The sequence below is a fragment of the Heptranchias perlo genome, chromosome 32 (genome assembly GCF_035084215.1).
Source record: "Heptranchias perlo isolate sHepPer1 chromosome 32, sHepPer1.hap1, whole genome shotgun sequence".
NCBI classification, from domain to species: domain Eukaryota; kingdom Metazoa; phylum Chordata; class Chondrichthyes; order Hexanchiformes; family Hexanchidae; genus Heptranchias; species Heptranchias perlo.
In genome coordinates this window covers 7,904,983-7,923,940 of record NC_090356.1, presented here as the reverse complement: position 1 = coordinate 7,923,940, position 18,958 = coordinate 7,904,983, and the positions used below count along the sequence as shown (strand labels likewise).

Here is an 18,958-nt window from a genome sequence, read left to right as displayed (position 1 = left end):
CTGATTTGGTAAATTGTCGATTTCGGTCAGTCCATCAGAGGAGGTACCGACAGAAGCTGTCAAAAGTATTCCCTAACCTTCTGTCAAGGGTCACAACTTCAACCAATGTCTTGCCTGAGCGCTAATCTCAGGAATGCTGCAACACTCTTCCCCCAAGGCAAAGAATAAAGAAAGACTTTCACGTCCTCAGGAGATCCCAAAGCACTTTTCAGCCAATGAGGTATAAGACACTGTTGTAATGCAGGAAACGCACAGCAAGCACCCGCAAACAGCGGTGAGATAATGATCAGATAATCTGGGTGTTTTTTAGTGCTGTTGGTTGAAGGATAAAAATTGGCCAGGACACCAGGCAGAACTCCGCTGCTCTTCTTTGAAATAGTCCCATGGGATCGTTTCCATCCACCTGAGAGGGCCTCAGTTTGGCATCTTATCCGAAAGACAGCACTATCCAACAGTGCAGCACTCCCTCTGCACTGCACTGGAGTGTCAGCCTAGATTTTGTACTCATGTCTCATGGAGTGGGATTGTGAACCCGCAACCTTCTAACTCAGAAGGTAAGAGGGCTACCCACTGAGCCCAGCTCACACTATGGAACATGGGTTTACATTGGCAATTCTCCGCACAGGGAACTCCTGATTTCAATTAAGCTACATTTAAATGAATATTTTATATAAAATGGACAGCGCAATCAAAAAAAAAGTTGTTAGCCTCAGTAGCTCCCCTGACAGGTAATGAGGGAGGGAGGGAGGTGTTAAGGGTTCAGACAGTCTGTTGTCTATGATAGGATGGACCTTAGCCAGTGCCTCAGGAAATATCATCTTGCAGTAAGAAAAGTCAAAGTGGAAGTCAATGGCTTAGCCATGAGCAAACTCGCAGGTGGGACTGGTAGAGAACATTATCCAGGAATGAGATCGAATAAAGTAATATTTCTGGATGTGTGTGCTGAGTTGCCAAAAAAAGAACCTTTCATTGCTGATATTCCAAGCACTGATGGTAGTCACTTAGGCAGTGAGAAAATAACAGTAGCAAATTGATAGCCAAGTTCCGCACCCATGAGGACGGCCTCAACCGGGATCTTGGGTTCATGTCACGCTACATGTAACCCCACCTGACGTAGAGTCATCCAGACTCAAGTCGTAGTTGGCTTGTTCTCCATACACAGATGTGGCCGGACCTGCTGCGATTTCCAGCAAAAAAAAGTTATCTTTTTTTAGCATCTGCTAAATTTGACCCCTGGTGACCACACCTCAGTATTCTTGGATGTAATGTTTCCCTGACTAACCTGTTTGAACACTCCTTTGATTGCTGTGATTATCTCTCTGCCGAGGTTTTATAAAGGGCAGTTAGAAAGATTATCTGTTATCACCAGGCATTGTTCTCTGACTATTTATGCTGTGCCTTTATGCAACTCTTCACTTCACCTGACGAAGGAGCAAAGCTCCGAAAGCTTGTGATTTCAAATAAAGCTGTTGGACTATAACCTGGTGTTGTACGACTCCTTAAATCTATAGAGCAGCACTGAGATTCAGTGAGTGTTTTATAGATAACTCTGCAGAGTCCGTCGCCCTGCTGTGATCACCACAGAACTCTCGCTGAAATGACTACGGTTATGGGCGACTCCTTAGTATGAATCTTGTAGAATAAACCTCGACTGTTCTCTCTAAAAGCACTGGCTGGAGTGTATTCAGGTGTCAGCCGTGGCTCAGTGGGCAGCACTCTTGCCTCTGCGTCAGACGATCCTGGATTCAAGTCCCACTCCAGAGACTTTGAGCACAAAACCTAGGCTGACACTCCAGTGCCAGTACTGAGGGAGTGCTGCACTGTCCGAGGTGCCGTCTTTTGGATGAGACATTAAACCAAGAACCCGACTGCCCTCTCAGGTGGATGTAAAAGATCCCATGGCACTAATTCGAAGTTCTCCCTTGTACGTACCTGGTGCTTGGCATTAGTACCAAGTCCTCATGTTCTTGATCATTGACTAATATTTATCCCTCAACCAACATCACTAAAAACAGATGATCTGACCATTACCTCATTGCTGATTGTGGAACCTTGCTGTGTGCAAATTGGCTGTCACATTTCCTACATTACAACAGTGACTACACTTCAAAAAGTACTTTGTTGGCTGTAAAGCGCTTTGGGACATCCTGAGGTCATTAAAGGTGCTATATAAATGCAAGTCTTTCAAGTCTTTCTTTTATTTTATGCATGAATTTGACATGATATATCAAATAGAGGTTTACAAAAGACCTTCACTTAGTTTACAATCACGCTGGGTACATGTACTAGACCTGAAAAAAAACTACGATGTTTGCTTCGCGGATTGAGCAGGAAACTGAAGACGTAAGACAAACTTTAGATTTACGCATACAGGAAGGAGCGCAGTTTGTTAACTATTCGCCGGGAACCAAGTTTGGGTGAGGTAATTGTTAGTAAACTTGTCAAGTTTGGACTGGTCTCTAGCTTTTCAATGAAGAAAGAGACAATGAAAAGAAACTTTGCTGTTTAAAAAAATATTTTTGTTGCTTTATACTTTGCAGAGTATACTTCCTGATTGCCCTTCAGTGACGTACTGTGTGAAGCAAGATATATTTGTGGAAAATTTATGATGTGACTGCCTAGTGAGTGGGCCTAAATTTGGAGCCCTCCAAACAATATAGAAGATGGGCTGCATCAGTGTTACTCCTCTCTGTTGGAGAGCTGACAATGTGCAAGAACATGAGGACTTGGTACAAATGCCAAGCACCAGGTATGTACTGGGACTTCTTCATTGATCACCTACCAGCCATAGTGACCTTGGAAATGATACTAGGTGTACCAAGGAATGAGTAGGACATTTTGAGTGGTACAGCTATTTATATGAAGATCTCAGTCAATGTTTCTAATAGGAAGAGAAAAATAAATTCCAAACTAGGCACGAGTGTGATTCAGTTCATAGAAACGCTAAAGTTTAGGTGTGATGTAACAATGTATTGCGGAACTCCCCATTGGCTTAAACGCACCATCTGGTGTACTACTGAGCCATACGGAGCTCGAAGGTGCAGCTTATGATCCCTGGTCAATGCTGAGCTGGCTGACCTCAGCCGGACCAGCAATTGGGGCACAACAATTGTCCACAGCAGCCCAGGGCTGTGGAGGGAACAAAAAAATCAGCCTGATCGCTATTCAATGGCTGATCCCAGTGTTCAAATCCCTCCATGGCTTTGACCGTCCCTATCTCTGTAACCTCCTCCAGCCCTACAACCCTCAGAGATCTCTGCACTCCTCCAGTTCTGGCCTCTTGTGCATCCCCAGTTCTCTTTGCGTCACTATTGGTGGCCGTGCCTTCAGCTGCCTAGGCTCTAAGCACTGGAATTCCCTCCCTAAACCTCGCCCCCTCTCTCTCCTCCTTTAAGACACTCTTTAAAACTGACCTCTTTGACCATTTTGGTCACCTGTCCTAGTATCTCCTTACATGGCTCGATGCCACATTTTGGTTTGATAGTGCTCCTGCGAAGCGCCTTAGGATGTTTTACTACATTAAAGGCGCTATCCTGAGGATGTGATAACATATTATGTAAATTAAAAAAGGTTCTTTCTTTCCTTCCTGTTGTTCATTTCTTTCTTTACTTCCTTGTTTTTTTTTTAAGTATTCCTGTGCTGTGTATCTTGCCCAGCTGAAGTAATAGTCTGGGTAACTGCACTTAAGTGTCTACAGCCAGTTTCTGTAATGTGTACAGATGCATCCTAGTGTTACCAACCTGATGATTTCCCCATTTCCATGGGAAGTGACTACCATTGGTTTGGTCGAGATATGAAACGCAAGCAATCAGGGGCCTGAATCCATGCCATCAACTCCATGGCACAAGTTGTTGGACCAACAACAGATAATCCCGATTTCCCAACCTACTGAGAGCACGGACCCTGGAATTAGCCCTGAAGAGTCTACAATAGCAATGTGTTGCTGCTGCTGCAATAGTTTCGTAGCAGGATTGAGGCAGGAACTCTGCTTGGGGGTCAGATAAAGTTAATAAATGATGACAGTCTTGACGCCATCGGAACTGTTGGGTTGAACTATTGCCTCATAGTGAGTGATCAGCCGACTTTTATCCTCAGTATCTTATTGTGATTTCTCCCTGCTGTAAGTTTGGCCCCCTGCCTCTCATGAAGGCACTGACTTGTTCTTGGGTACAGTTCCATTGTACACCTCCGGTGCCTTGTCTGGCCATTCTTCACGTGTGCGTCTCGATCGTGTTTTCTGGGTATTCGGCTGTGATGGGCATCGCAGCGGACCCCTCACTCAACATCCACACACATTCACACCAGCAGATGTCACTGAATCTCGATCGGGAGTGGGAACTGTGGCTGATCTTTCTCCATCCCATCCTGCCCTCTGTAAGGTAAATTGTAAATCCCCCATCCAACTGCTTCCCTCCCTCCCCGTTTGAGACCACATAGAATAGACCCAGTGACCAAAGCTGTGACTTTTCTACTCTAAACTATTGAATTATACACTGATATGAATAATTCAACCATTGGGGGAGCCTGCATGACCGAAACTCTCCCAAGAGTCTCCCGATAAAAGTAAGATTATTTCTGCAACAAAATGGAGTGAGGTTAGTTACATAATACAAGTTATGTACCTAAAATCAGTCCCAGTCACTTACAGCAGTGTGGTCTCCAGGCGTGATTGACGGGGGAATTACCTAATCGTCCCCATGGCCCAGGAGTTATGCTGTCACTATATGCAGTCTAAAGAAAAGACAACACAATCTTTTGTCTGGTCAAGTGTTTAAAGGGGCATGGTCTTTTTGGAAAAGTGCTCATCAAACCGTTCTTTTATTTGCGTACAAACACACAGCAACACAATGGCACACATCGCATTAGACACATCAATCTGACGTAGAATCATACAGCACAGAAGGAGGTCATTCGGCCCATCGTGCCTGTCATTTGTGCGTCACATCATTTTGACAAAAATGATACATGATTCTTGGCAAAACGTTTTTATTCTCATGAAGACATTGCCCCTTTAACTGTGATCTACTTGGAGAAAAAGATGAGGATTCGTGTGAAAATATAAGCTGAATTCGACACCAGTTTGGCAGTGCATTAGCAGATTTCATTGCAGGCGTTTATTCTATGAGGCTTTCTCCTTTTTTTTAAAACAAAAATATGTATCTCAGAACTTTAAACTTTGAGTCATTTGATCCCTTTCCTTCCCAGGAGACACTCTGCCCCTCCGGCGAATGGAAGTGAGGTTGGAACAAGGCAGGAGCTGGATAAGTTGATAGAATCTGAGGAGGTGAGCGTTCATTAGATTTCTCCTTTTGGCTATGAAACTATCAGGTGTGTGATGTTATCTACTACCTGTTTCTATTAGAAAGGACAGCACAGGTTTACCTGGAGCCTTGTTCAAATCAAGGCGCAGACCTTGCTCCAAATATAACACTTTATTTTATTTTTAGTTTTGTTCATGCACGTGTGAATGCATGCGCCTGATGTGTGATTCCATTGCAAATGCTGAGTGATGTGCGATAACCTTCTTCATTGGCGTTTTTTTTTAAATTTAACTGTTTGGTTTTCACATTTTTTTTGCCCTTGCCGTTACTGTCAGCTTGGCTCAGTTGGTAGGCCTCTTGCCTCTGAGGTCGAAGGTTGTGGGTTTAAGCCCCACTCCAGGGACTTGTGTACATGATTCCTCTAACATTTCGATGCAGTACTGAGGGAGTACTTTATTGTCAGAGGTGCAGGAGATGTTAAATCAAGTCTGTTTGCATGGTTCAGGTGGATGTAAAAGCTCGCAAAATGCTATTCCAAGAAGAGCAGGGCGTTCTCCCAGTATCCTGGGTAACATTCCTTCCTCAACCAATGCTACTGAAAACAGGTTTACTGGGCATTTATTTAATTGCCGTTTGTGGGACCTTACTGTGTGCAAACTTGCTTTCACATCAACATCAACAGTGACTGCACTTCCAAAAAGTAAGTCATTGGTTGGGACATCCTGGCCTTCGGAAGAGCACCCTTTACTTCACATTTTGGGCACCACTGCCATTGGTGTCAGCTTGGCTCAGCTGATTGCACACTTGCCTTTAAGTCATGAAGGTTATGAGTTCAAGCCTCCCTCCAGATAAGGAGTCCCTTATTAGGGGAATGCTGGCTGTAAGTTCTGAGAGTATACGACTCAGAGATGTGCTGCATATATGCAACAGAGTCTCGTGGAATTAAGTTATGGCATAGCTTTGTATTTCTTTTTGCTGTAACCTGCAATGAGAGATTTGATAAAACCAGTTTGTTAAAATTAGTGTTCAACTGTATTGGATTTGTGCGTTTTTCAAACACAGATTGGTGCATTCAGGCACACACCTATCTACATGTCCATAAGCGCGCGCACACACACACACACACACTCTATATACACACACACACACACTCTACACACACACACACTCTATATACACACACACACACTGAGTTAGATTAACTACACAAATGGATCTTTGTTCAAACTATTTAACTGGTTTATCCTTCCAATCTATTTGTTTTTCAGAATCAATTTTCTGTAAATGACCATCCATTAGGGGACCATTTAGAAGCATTGTCTCAGGTAAGGTGATCTTAAAAATGTGTTGCTTTACTTTCTTAACAGAAACATTTGTAGTGAATAGTCCTGCAAATCTAATAGAAGAACTTGGAACTCCCCTCGGAGAGTCTGAATTGAAGTCCCATTCTGTACTCAGTTGGCCTCGGTGATGAGCTTTGAAGGTTCTTGGTCAGACCACAGGGCTCCCTTCTATGGGGAGGACATCCTGGAAGTGAAAAAATAAGAATTTTGACAAATATCAGATACAGAATGATTTTGGAGACCTGGTTCTTTGAAAGACAAAGCAAGCCCTTCTTCATAATGTTCATCGGCTTAACCATTTCTATCTGGTAAAGTACCTCAAGAAACCAAAACATGTGAATGCGAATGACTAAAGCTGGAACCTTTACCATAAGGCCGCCAAAAAAATGTTTGGAACCTTAACAGAATAATCATGAATGCAGATGGTCATTGTGTTATATTATACCACATTCTGTCACTGTATCCTCCATTAACTCCAGTGCAGTACTGAGGGAGTGCTGCACTGTTGGAGGTGCCATCTTTCAGATGAGATGTTAAACCGAGGCCCCAGCTGCCCTCTCAGGTAAAAGATCCCTCACTGTGTTATTTGAAGAAGAGCAGGGGAGTTCCCTCAACCATCACTAAAACAGATTATCTGATCATTATCTCATTTCTGTTTGTGGGATCTTGCTGTGCCCAAATTGTCTACTGCGTTTCTTACATTACACCAGTGACTACTTCAAAAAGTACTTCATTGGTTGTAAAACACTTTGGGACATCCTGAGGTTCTGAAAGACGCTAGATAAAAGCAGGTATTTCTTTTTCTCTTTAATGATACAGTGCCAGATGGTGTTCACCTGTGCACTGTCATTGTTTTCAGCAGTAGAAAAAGTACTGAAACAATTTGTCGTTGCATCCTAACTATGTGTTTCCCAACCTCCTCTGATGGCTCCATGGGTTAATAGACCAAATGGTGTGGTATTGACCGGACGCAGCGGGAAGGCCCGAATTTAATCGGTGGTCTGCGCTAAATTAATCGATCGTAGCCATAGCAGCAAGTGAGCCCTGGGTGCCCCCTCGGCTCGGAAGGGGGGAGAATTATCCAGCGTTCCCATCCTTTGTTATTATGCAGTGACTCATCGTAGAATCTTGCAACACAGAAGGAATGCCATTCGGCCCATCGTGTCCCATCCGATTAGTCCCACTCCCCTGCCCTTTCCCCATAGCCCTGCAAATCTTCTCCCCTTCGAGTATTTATCCAATTCTCTTTTGAAAGTCACTATTGACTCTTCCAGGCAGCGCATTTCGGATCGTAATAGCTCTGTGTTAAAAAAAAAAATCTCCTCATCTCCTCTCTGGCTCTTTTGCCGATTACTGTAAAACTTGAAATTGTCCGTGTGTGGCTGTTGGGTGAGGGCAGGGTCTGATTTGGATGTGATGCCCCTCCAGTCGAATAGCCTGCCGACTGCTCACTGTCCAGCTCGTTCGTGAACAATGACAGCAGCAACAACAACAACTTGCATTCATATAGCAGCTTTAACACTGTAAAGCGTCTCAAGGCGCTTCACAGGAACATCATCAAACAAAAGCAAAATGCCGTGGATGCTGCAAATCTGAAATAAAAACAGAAAATGTTGGAAATACTTAGCAAGTCAGGCAGCACCTGTGTAGAAAGAAACAGAGTTAACGTTTCAGGTCAACTTCCAGTTCTGACGATAGGTCATCGACCCGTAATGCTAACTCTGTTCCTTTCTCCACAGATGCTGCCTGGCTCGCTGAGTATTTCCAGCATTTTCTGTTTTTATTATCAAACAAAAGTTGACACTGAGACACAGCAAGAGATATTAGGACAGGTGACCAAAAGCTTGGTCAAAGAGGTAGGTTTCAAGGAGCGTCTTAAGGGAGGAGAGAGAGGTGGTGAGGTTTCGGGAGCCAATCGAAGGGCAGCTGGTGCCTACAGGAACTGTTGCCCAGAGGAAGCCTTCGACTTCAGGAGAAAAATTGAAGGCGGTGGGGGGGGGAGGGGGAGGGGGGAGAAAGTCTTCCCATACCCAAAACAATAAAATTCAAAAGGAAATAATCACAGATCACGGACTTGTGAAAAAACATGCAGCAGCACCAACCCTCACCTCAACGGCCATGTCTGCAATCTGCTTTCGGACTCAGAAATACAATGTTGTTTGGTTACTCAGAATCTATGCCTTGTTTAAGAGCAAATGTCACAGAGTCTAGTATCAGCCGATAGATTTTCCAAAGGTTAGAGTTCAGCTGGGGGATTTTTCTTGTTGCTTTGTTCGTAATACGGTTGACTGAAAGCTGCTTGCGTTTCATGTGATTTCACCATTTCCCCCTCATGGATTGTGAGACGCCTCTTAACGCGCAGCAATATTTTACTGTTAACAACACTGTCTTTAAAAAAAAAGACAAAGAAAGTTTAAAGCTTTGCCCCTTCTGCGAGCAGTTTCCTCACACGGATCTTTGTGGTTTCCTGTGTGGGGGAGAGTGAGAAGCGAAAGTCAGTCCTCGTTGATCTCTTGCGCTGCCTGGTGGCCGGTCACTGAAATTACCAGCGGCCTGTTGGAAACCCTGTCAGCTGGTGTGGGGGAGGGAGGATCAGTGGACGTTGTGAGTCACCCAGAAAAAAAGGACGGAGGGAAAGAGCGAAAGAAAAAATTCTTAAAGGGACAAATCCAATTTGTGCATGTGATTAACTGCAGATGTTACATAGAATTTACTGCACAGGCCACTCGGCCCAACTGGTCTATGCTGGTGTTTATGCTCCACACGAGCCTCCTCCCTCTCCTCTTCAACGCACCCTATCAGCATAACCTTCTATTCCTTTCTCCATCGGGTGTTTATCTATCGAGCTTCTCCCGAAATGATTCTATGCTATTCACCTCCATGTGGCAGTTGTGATATTAACAGATTAAAATGATAATATTCAAGGAAAGTAAATCTGCTCCATTCTAATGATTCTATCTCCATGGACTTTAATATCACTGATGGAATTGCTGTCTTATCAGTTTAGTTCATGACTATATTTAACCTTATAAGGCCGCTTATATGGATTGAGCCAAATTTTAGCTTTGGAATTTAAACTGCAGATTCCTTAAGGCATGGACGGCAGGAAAACCCACTTTAAATCGGTCGGCCTTTAGGGAATTTGCCAAGGGTACGGCTGGCTGCATAAAACCCTGCAGCACTAAGACACACTAAACCTAAAAGAAAGAACTTGCATTTATATAGCACCTTTCACAACCTCCGGATGTCCCAAAACAGTTTACAACCAATGGAGTACTTTTGAAGTGTAGTCACTGTTGTAATGTAGACAACATTGCAGCCAATTTGAACACAGCAAGATCCCACAAAGAGCATGAGATAAATGGCCAGACAATCTGTGTCTTTTTTAGTGATGTTGGTTGAGGGATAAATATTGGCCAGGACACTGGGGAGAACTCCCCTGATCTTCTTTGAAATATTGCCATGGGATCTTTTGCACCTGAGAGGACAGACAGGGCCTCAAGTTAACATTTCATCCAACAGATAGCACTTCCAACAGTGCAGCACTCCCTCAGTACTACACTGGGGTGTCAGCCTAGATTTTGTGCTCAAGTCTCTGGAGTGGGACTTGAACCCTCAACCTTCTGACTCAGAGGTGAGAGTGCTGCCCACTGAACCTAATAGAAAAGTCACTATTGTTACTTATTTGTGACAAGTGCCCAACGATCTGACACGGCTCATCGCTCGGCAAACTTCGAACTTTTTCATCGGCCAGATTGTCGAATGAAAGGATTTATTTATTCAGTATTTAAAAACAATCTGTGCATGTAACATAATAAAAACAGAAAATGCAGGAAAGACTCAGCAGGTCAGGCAGCATCTGTGGAACGAGAAACAGAGTTAACGTATGTTAACTTGTCATGTAACCAGTCTGTTTAGTGACCTGCTAACTTGCTTTATTCCGTTTTTCATCTCCAGTACCAATCAACAGAGCATGGAAGAGGTTGTTTCAGGCCTCTGACTGTACTGCTCTGGGGAGAGGCTTGGATTTTGTCACCTTTCCTCTCAGGAAGTGTGTTGCTTCTGATCAGTTACATCCTCCACTCCTTCCCCCTACATAGAAGCCTGCTGGGGGATCATGGGCCCAAACCCACATATTCACCAAGGACAGACCCTCCACATCCAGGTGCCGTTCGTCCAATGACATTGGGCCCCTTTGTGCCGACTTTGATATAAAATGAAACCTTAGTGTTTCATTCGCACTACAAGTTGAGCCTTGATACGAAACTGTTATGGCTCCGCACTGACACTAAACCTGTGATGTGTAAGTTGCCAACCCTCCCAGGATTGCCCTGGAGTCTCCAGGAATTGAAGATTAATCTCCTGGACACTGCCGCGAGCAAACCAGGAGCAAAATCATAGGAGCGTTTAAAAAAAAAGATTTTCTTTGAACACTTTCGTTTATTAGTTATAGAAATAGGTAAAAAGGCCGTTTGACTGGGCAGGGCTGTTGGAGGTGGGAGGTCATGTGATGAAACCTCCAGGAATATGTCCAACCAGAGATGGCAACCCTAAGCGTAAGTCAGGCGTTAATTGACACTGAAGCAAAGCAGAGTGAAACTGCCTCCTTTAGGATGTTTGACTTCATGTCATGCTGGGCCCTGACTCTGGATTTAGGCTGACCTGACACCACAACTACAGCGTTGGTGCAAAGCAACTTCACTTTGCACTGTTGCTACAGTTACAGTGTGACTGTACCCTGAAACACCGTAAAAAATATTTTTTAGAACAGCTTCTTATTGTGTGTATTATTGGCACTCTGCCTTCTTACCCAGTGTTCGAACCAAATGACACCTTTCATCGGGGGAAACCCACAACAACTTATATTTCTATAGCCCCTCTAACGCAGTAGAAGGTCCCAAGGTGCTTCACGGAGATGAAATCAGAAAAAAGCCAAAGAAAGAGGTATTAGGAGGGGGTGACCAAAAGCTTGGTCACAAAGGTGGGTTTTAAGGAGGACCTTAAAGAAGGAGAGGAAGGTGGAGGAGCAGAGAGGTGTAGGGAGGAGATTCCAGAGCATGGGGCTAAGACGGCTGAAGGCACGGCTGCCAGTGGTGGTGCGAAGGGAGGGGACATGCAGAAATGGCTGGAGTCGGAGGAATGGAGAGTTCGGGGAAAGTGGGGGGGTGTTGGTTGTAGAATTTGAGGAGGTTACAGAGATCGGGAAGGGCGAGGCCGTGAAGCCATTTAAACACGAGGATGAGAATTTTAAATTGGAGGCGCTAAGATAAGCAATGTTTATTTACTTGCCTCATGACGTATCTAAATGTTTGCAGACGGAGTTGCTTTGGGGGAAGTCCCGCAGAGAACTGGAGAAGATGATCTATAGTGAGCCCGTAATTGGCTGGGAAGGAGAAGACATCGGGTCTCTTGGTGAAATCGTATGGTCCTCCTCAGCGATTCTGCATGACCAATACACCGAGGTAATTTTTTTTCAATGCAACCAGCTCAGATTAAAGCGTATTTACATTACTTGCTCCTTGGACACTCTGCTCCAGGCTGTTTCTCCCATCCCTGATGAAAATGCATAATTTGAATGTAGTTGGACATTGGGACAATCTGACTGTGCTGCTGATAACAGTGACACTTTAAGATCAGCAGCGCTTTCAGCAGGAATGCTGGAAATTTGCAGACAAATGTCAAAACTAATGGATCTTCAATCACGCAAGACTTAATTTCATAACTAATATGGCTACATATCATGATATTACAAATCCTGGCCAGAATGAAGATGATTGGGCAATTCTGCCTGGAGACCGTACTGCTGTAAGTGACTGGGATTGATTTTACGCACATATTTTTGGATTATGTAACTATCCTCCACTCACTGCATTTTTCTGGGGAAATAATCCTGCTTTTATCGGGAGACTCTGCTGTAGTTTCAGTCATGAGTTCAGAGAATCTGTAAATTAAATCCACAAGTCCTGCCTCCAACTCACTGGCTGAAACAATGGTGTCAATATTCATTCCGGAACTAATTGCATGGAGATACAGTTAAATCTGAACAAGTGCGTAAGTAAATACATCAAGAATTTTTGTGTTTGGAGCTGGAAATTGATAAACTCCCAATGAAATGGTTGATTTAATCATTTCATACATGCGTTCCAGAGTCGTGTCCTTGTTCATGGATGAAAATCAGTGCCCTCTCCCGGCTCCTGCTGTTTGTTGCTGCTGCTTTAAGGAATTGAACGCCTTTGCTCACTGTGAGCGGGAATGCTGGAGAGATCAGGAATTCCTGCCCAGTGCGTTCAGCAGCGTTCAATTGCTTAGAGTGGCAGCGACAGATGGTAAGAGCCAGGCTTGCTGCTGTGGGGTGGAAGGTGAAGGGGAGAGTGCCAGCATGAACTGGAGGGTAGGATGCAAGTGCATAGGATGGTGTTAGGCGTGCTACAGTTGGCCTTGAGGCCACGGAGGGGGAAAGCAGCCAGGGCTTCCTACTCCTGTGCTGTTTCGCTTGTGTGTATGGACATTGTGTCGGAAAAGAGTTAATTCTTTATATTAATTTTAGCTTTCAGGTGAGTTCCTGTTAGCAATGTTCAGTCAGACAATGTTTTAGCTGATAAGAGATTCAGCAGAGCCCACAGATTATCTTTGATCGCTCAGCAGTGAGTTATCTATAAACATGTTTTCACCATCAAGTCGAGAACAGCTCTATGTAATGTCAGGGAACTTTGTTCTCTGTAACTGTCTCCAGTTGTCTGTCTTGATTGATAGTTCAGCCAAGGTGAAGGCTTGGAGAGTGATTCTTGTTAAAACTAAAGTAATGGCAGCTAATTGGATGAGGTAATGTGGAAACATGCAGATTCTCACATAGCCAGAGTGAAAGAAAGGTATGAAAGGTGGGTGATTCGAATAGACACTTCAGAATTCCACAACGCCTGACCAGCTGTTCCCCTTGAGCTCAAAACCTATGATGTATGAATTCTCCGGTAACTTGTACCGTTATATAGAGTTATGTCAAAACTACAGCACAGAAACAGGCCATTCGGCCCAACTGGTCTATGACGGTGTTTATGCTCCACATGAGCCTCCTCCTTCCCTACCTCATCTCACCCTTCTATTCCTTTCTCCCTCTTGTGCTTATCCAGCTTCCCCTTAAATGTATCTATGCTATTTGCCTCAACTACTCCTTGTGATAGCGAGTTCCACATTCTAACCACTCTTTGGTAAAGAAGTTTCTCGTGAATTCCCTATTGGATTTATTAATGACTATTTTATATTTATGACCTTTAGTTTAGGACTCTCCCACAAGTGGAAACATTTTCTCTATATCTACCCTATCAAACTCTATCATTATCTTAAAGACCTCTATCAAGTCACCCCTCAGCCTTCTCTTTTCTAGAGAAAAGAGTCCCAGCCTGTTCAGCCTTTCATGATAAGGATGTCCTCTCAGTTCTGGTATCACCCTTGTGAATCTTTTTTGCACCTTCTCCAATGCATCTATATCCTTTCTATAATATGGAGACCAGAACTGTGCACAATACTTCAAGTGTGTTAAATATATATGGAATTATTATTAATAGTAGTTATTGTATGATTAATTTCTATGAAAGTCGATAAATGCCTCTGATCCATATTACTTATAAACTTATGAGTAAAAACATCCATTCCCTAACAGTTTGGCGAGGTCTGAGGGCTTGGATGTGACAGCCCAGCTTTGATTAGGTTGTGACGCTGCGGAATGGGCTGGGGTGCCAGTGGAATTACTCCCTGACCTCAGTAATATCCTTCAAGAGAAGAGGGATCAAAAGAGAATGACTCAGTCCCAGGGCACAGTGTTCCCAATCGCAGGTGAGTGGGAAGTGCCACAAGCGTTGAGAAAAAATTGGAGAAAGAAATGAAGAGGGTGCAGGCGGAGGCCTGGGTAAAGAGAGGGACCTCAACCAATGCTCCACTGAACCAACCACTCAAACCCCGCGAGTGACTTCCCTTCAGTTCTCCCTCCCTGTAGGTAGTTTTAAAGTAGAAAATTCCATTGCCTGGAGATTAGAGGGATGTGTTTATCATTAAGAACCAGTAATCAGTGGCATCAGTGTTTGCTCTTTGAGAGGGGAGCAAGTGGGGAAAATAGATAATGGGCCAACCTTGCTGTAAAAAATAACGGCGTGTTAACGATGCACACCGTTATTAGTGTGCAAATTGGTCAGCAAGTTCAGGGGATTAAGAGATACGCCGTGAGATACGATTCTCCAGAACTTGCTGGTCGATTTATCCTGCCCCGCCATTTGCTTCGCACAAACGGCATCTCGTCCTCAGCCTTCCCCGTTATTTTTAAGAACTTGCTGGATTTGCACATTAATTGACCATTGAACTCGCCACAGAAAGTTAAATCTGGTAATTAAGAGCTTTTTAATGGTGTGATAATTGTTAATGCAATGCTAATCAAGAAATGAGATTGAAGAATTTGACCTCATGAACATCTTTTTAATTTCCACAGGAAGAGAATAAAAGACACCTCATCCTCTTTCCATTACACCTATTAATTCTGGCAGTAGATGATGAAGAAAACAAGTTTATTTATCAGGTAACAGCCTGTGTGTTGTCTTCATTTTAAATCAGATTACAGAACTATGGGATACTGACACCCTCACTTGGACAGAGGTGGGATCTAAACACCAAGGGAGATAAAATTGGTCGGACTGGGCAGTGGAGCTCCAGGAGGTCTTTACCTGGAACATGGCTCCCCTTAAAACCTCTATTATAGTGAAATTGTAAGAGCATGTATAAGGAATCTGTGTGTAAGGGGCACATGTGTAACAGACATAGAACCATAGGAAAGATACAGCACAGAAGGGAGCCGTTCGGCCCATCATGTCCATGCCGGCTTGAAGAACAACCAGGTGCCCATTCTAATCCCACCTTCCAGCACCCGGTCCATAGCCCTGCAGTTTACAGCACTTTAGGTACTTTTTAAAAGAGTTGAGGGTCCCTGCCTCTACCACCAATTCGGGCAGCGAATTCCATACACCCACCACCCTCTGGGTAAAAAAGTTTTCCTCATGTCCCCTCTAATCGTTCCGCCAATCAGCTTAAATCTATGTCCTCTAGTTCTTGAACTCTCCGCTAGAGGAAACAGGTACTTCCTGTCTACTCTATCTAGGCCCCTCATAATTTTGTGCACCTCAATCAAGTCACCCCTCAGCCTCCTCTGCTCCAAGGAAAACAACCCCAGCCTATCCAATCTCTCCTCGTAGCTGCAATTTTCAAGCCCTGGCAACATTCTTGTAAATCTTCTCTGCAGTCTCTCCAGAGCAATTATGTCCTTCCTGTAATGTGGTGACCAGAACTGCGCACAATACTCCAGCTGTGGCCTTACCAGCGTTTTATACAGTTCCATCATTACATCCCTGCTTTTGTATTCTATACCTCGGCTAATAACGGAGAGCATTCCGTATGCCTTCTTCACAACCTTATCTACCTGTACTGCCACCTTCAGGGACCTGTGCACATGCACTCCAAGGTATCTCACTTCCTCTACCCCTCTCAATATATTCCCATTTACTGCGTATTCCCTTTTACTGTTTGCCCTCCCGAAGTGCATTACCTCACACTTCTCCGGGTTGAACTCCATTTGCCACTTTTCCGCCCACTCCACCAACCCAATGATATCTTCTTGGAGTCTACAGCTATCCTCTTCACTATCAACTACACGGCCAATTTTTGTGTCGTCTGCAAATTTGCCGATCATGCCCCCTACATTCAAGTCCCAATCGTATAAGGACATGCGTATAAGGAACACAGATGGAAGAGATGCATGCACAATGGATTTTGCATAAGGGACTGTGTAAGGGACATGTGTGTAAGGAACATTAGTATACAGAACACATGTAAGGGGCATGTGTATTATGGAACATGTATGTAAGGGATGCATGTATAAGAAAACGTGTGTGTAAAGTACAAGTATAATGAACTTATGTGTAAGGGATGTGTATGTAAGGAAGCTGTGTGTAATGAACGGAAGAGTAAGTAAGAGATGTGTTGATAAGGGCTATGTTTCTGATTTTGCTACAGTGCGATTAGAGGGCAAACTGAAACTGGAAATAAAGGTTTTCTGTGAAATGATTGATGAATAATGAAAGTAGAAAATAATCAATCAAAAAGGAGAAAAACACAGAGAGCTTAAAGCAGAAAAACCACACCACTTGCTGGCTCTAGACGAAGCTGAGGGAATGCTGACATTTCATTAACTTTCATAACAACATGAGAAATAGGAGCAGGAGTAGGCCATACGGCCCCTCGAGCCTGCTCCGCCAGTCAATAAGATCATGGCTGATCTTTGGCTTCAACTCCACTTTCCCACCCGATCCCCATATCCCTTAATTCCCCTAGAGTCCAAAAATCTATCGATCCCAGTCTTGAATATACTCAATGACTCAGCATCCACAGCCCTCTGGGGTAGAGAATTCCAAAGATTCACAACCCTCTGAGTGAAGAAATTCCTCCTCATCTCAGTCTTAAATGGCCGACCCCTTATCCTGAGACTATGACCCCTAGTTCTAGACTCTCCAACCAGGGGAAACAATATCTCAGTATCTACCATGTCAAGCCCCCTCAGAATCTTTTATGTTTCAATTAGGTCACCTCTCATTCTTCTAAACTCCAGAGAGTATAGGCCCATTCTACTTAATATCTCCTCATAGGACAACCCTCTCATCCCAGGAATCAATCTAGTGAATCTTCATTGCACCACCTCCAAGGCAAGTATATCCCTCCTTAGATAAGGAGACCAAAACTGTACACAAGAACTCCCTCTTTATTTTCTAGGGACTATTACCCCTGTCGGGGATTTCGGTGAAAACGATAATGGAGAAGACCTTTGAAATTACCGGTAAGAACGTGCAACAAACATCTCCTTGAATGGAATTGTGCACTTAACCACTCGCAGCTAGTAGTATCTTATATCGCATGCAAACCGAGGTCCCGTCTGCCCTGTCAAGTGGACGTAAAAGATCCCATGGCACTATTTGAAGTAGTGCAGGGGAGTTCTCCCCGATGTCCTGGCCAATATTTATCGCTCAACCAACATCACTAAAAATAGATGATCAGGTCATTATCACATTGCTGTTCGTGGGACCTTGCTGTGCACAAATTGGTTGCCATGTTTCCTACATTGTAACAGTGACTATATTTCAAAAGTACTTCATTGGCTGTAAAGTGGCATCCTGAGGTCGTGAAAGGCGCGATATATAGGAACATAGGAGCAGGAGTAGGCCATTCAGCCCCTTGTGCCTGCTCCACCATTTGATAAGATCATGGCTGATCTGTGATCTAACTCCAAGTACCTGCCTTTGGCCCATATCCCTTAATACCTTTGATTGCCAAAAAGCTATCTATCTCAGATTTCAATTTAGCAATTGAGCTAATATATGAAAGCAAATACTTTCTTTCTCATAGCTACATTTAGCTGGTCAGACATTCAAAGGCTTCCAAATACCAAGGAAGTTTGCTGAAAAAGCTAATCTGCAGCCTGCTTTGATGTGGTGAGGCATTGACACTTATCCAGACAGCTATCAGAGATGCTGCTGGACAGGATGACACGAATGGCTCTGCATTCAACAGACATCAGCATATTAAACCACCTTTAGTTCCACAAGAACAAGTTACACAGGTATTTAAAACATAAAAAAATAACGCAGACGCTGGAAATCTGAGATGAAAACAGAAAGTGCTGGAAAACACTCAGCAGGTCAGGCAGCATCTGTGGAGAGAGAGAGAAATAAGAGTTAATGTTTCAGGTCGATGACCTTGCCTCAGGAGATGGGTTCTGGTTTCACCCAGTTCTGATGAAAGGTCATCGGCCAGAAACGTTAACCCTACCGTCCTCTCTCCACAGATGCTGCTTGTTCCTGCTGAGTGTTTCTAACATTTTCTGTTTTTACTACAGAGGCTATTAATGGCCTACAGTCTATCAGTCAATCATGTATGTTCACTGCATTTTGAGAAATCTAACTATAGCTAATTTTAGCCCTAAGTATACTGTGACCAGCAAGAAGGAATCCAATAGATAATCCACTTTAGACAAAAATGCTTCATTTCTGTTATACTTCCTGAGGTTCTGTACATTGCAGTGACTCCTGTCTCAGACATTCTGCACTGTTAGACCGCGTATAAAAAGAAAGTTACATTTACATAGCACCTTATCACATCTTCAGGATAACCCAAAGAGCTTTGAAACCAATTAATTGCCTTGGAAGTACATTGACTTTTGTTGTGTAAGCGAATGTGGCAACTAATTTGTGCACAGCAAGATCCCACAAATAGCAATGTGACAAATGAGCGTTTAATCCATTTTTGTTGGTATTGGTTGAGGGTGGA

At 43.7% G+C, this 18,958-nt stretch overlaps 1 protein-coding gene across 3 annotated transcripts in view; it reads left to right on the top strand.

Annotated features, from left to right (window-relative positions):
- The first annotated feature begins 2,335 nt into the window (after window positions 1–2,335).
- Window positions 2,336–18,958, top strand: part of LOC137300979 (probable pleckstrin homology domain-containing family N member 1) — a 31,207-nt gene continuing 14,584 nt past the window's right edge. Inside the window, exons 1-8 of one of the 3 annotated variants that reach the window (XM_067970280.1) lie at window positions 2,336–2,422; window positions 2,541–2,749; window positions 5,206–5,284; window positions 6,530–6,586; window positions 8,344–8,460; window positions 11,920–12,066; window positions 15,081–15,167; window positions 17,408–17,471. In XM_067970280.1, coding sequence (XP_067826381.1) covers window positions 2,664–2,749; window positions 5,206–5,284; window positions 6,530–6,586; window positions 8,344–8,460; window positions 11,920–12,066; window positions 15,081–15,167; window positions 17,408–17,471 — 637 coding nt within the window. In that variant the 5' untranslated portion in view covers window positions 2,336–2,422; window positions 2,541–2,663. The remainder of the gene's footprint in view (window positions 2,423–2,540; window positions 2,750–5,205; window positions 5,285–6,529; window positions 6,587–8,343; window positions 8,461–11,919; window positions 12,067–15,080; window positions 15,168–17,407; window positions 17,472–18,958) is intronic. The other 2 variants (XM_067970281.1, XM_067970282.1) reach the window with 2 other exon arrangements.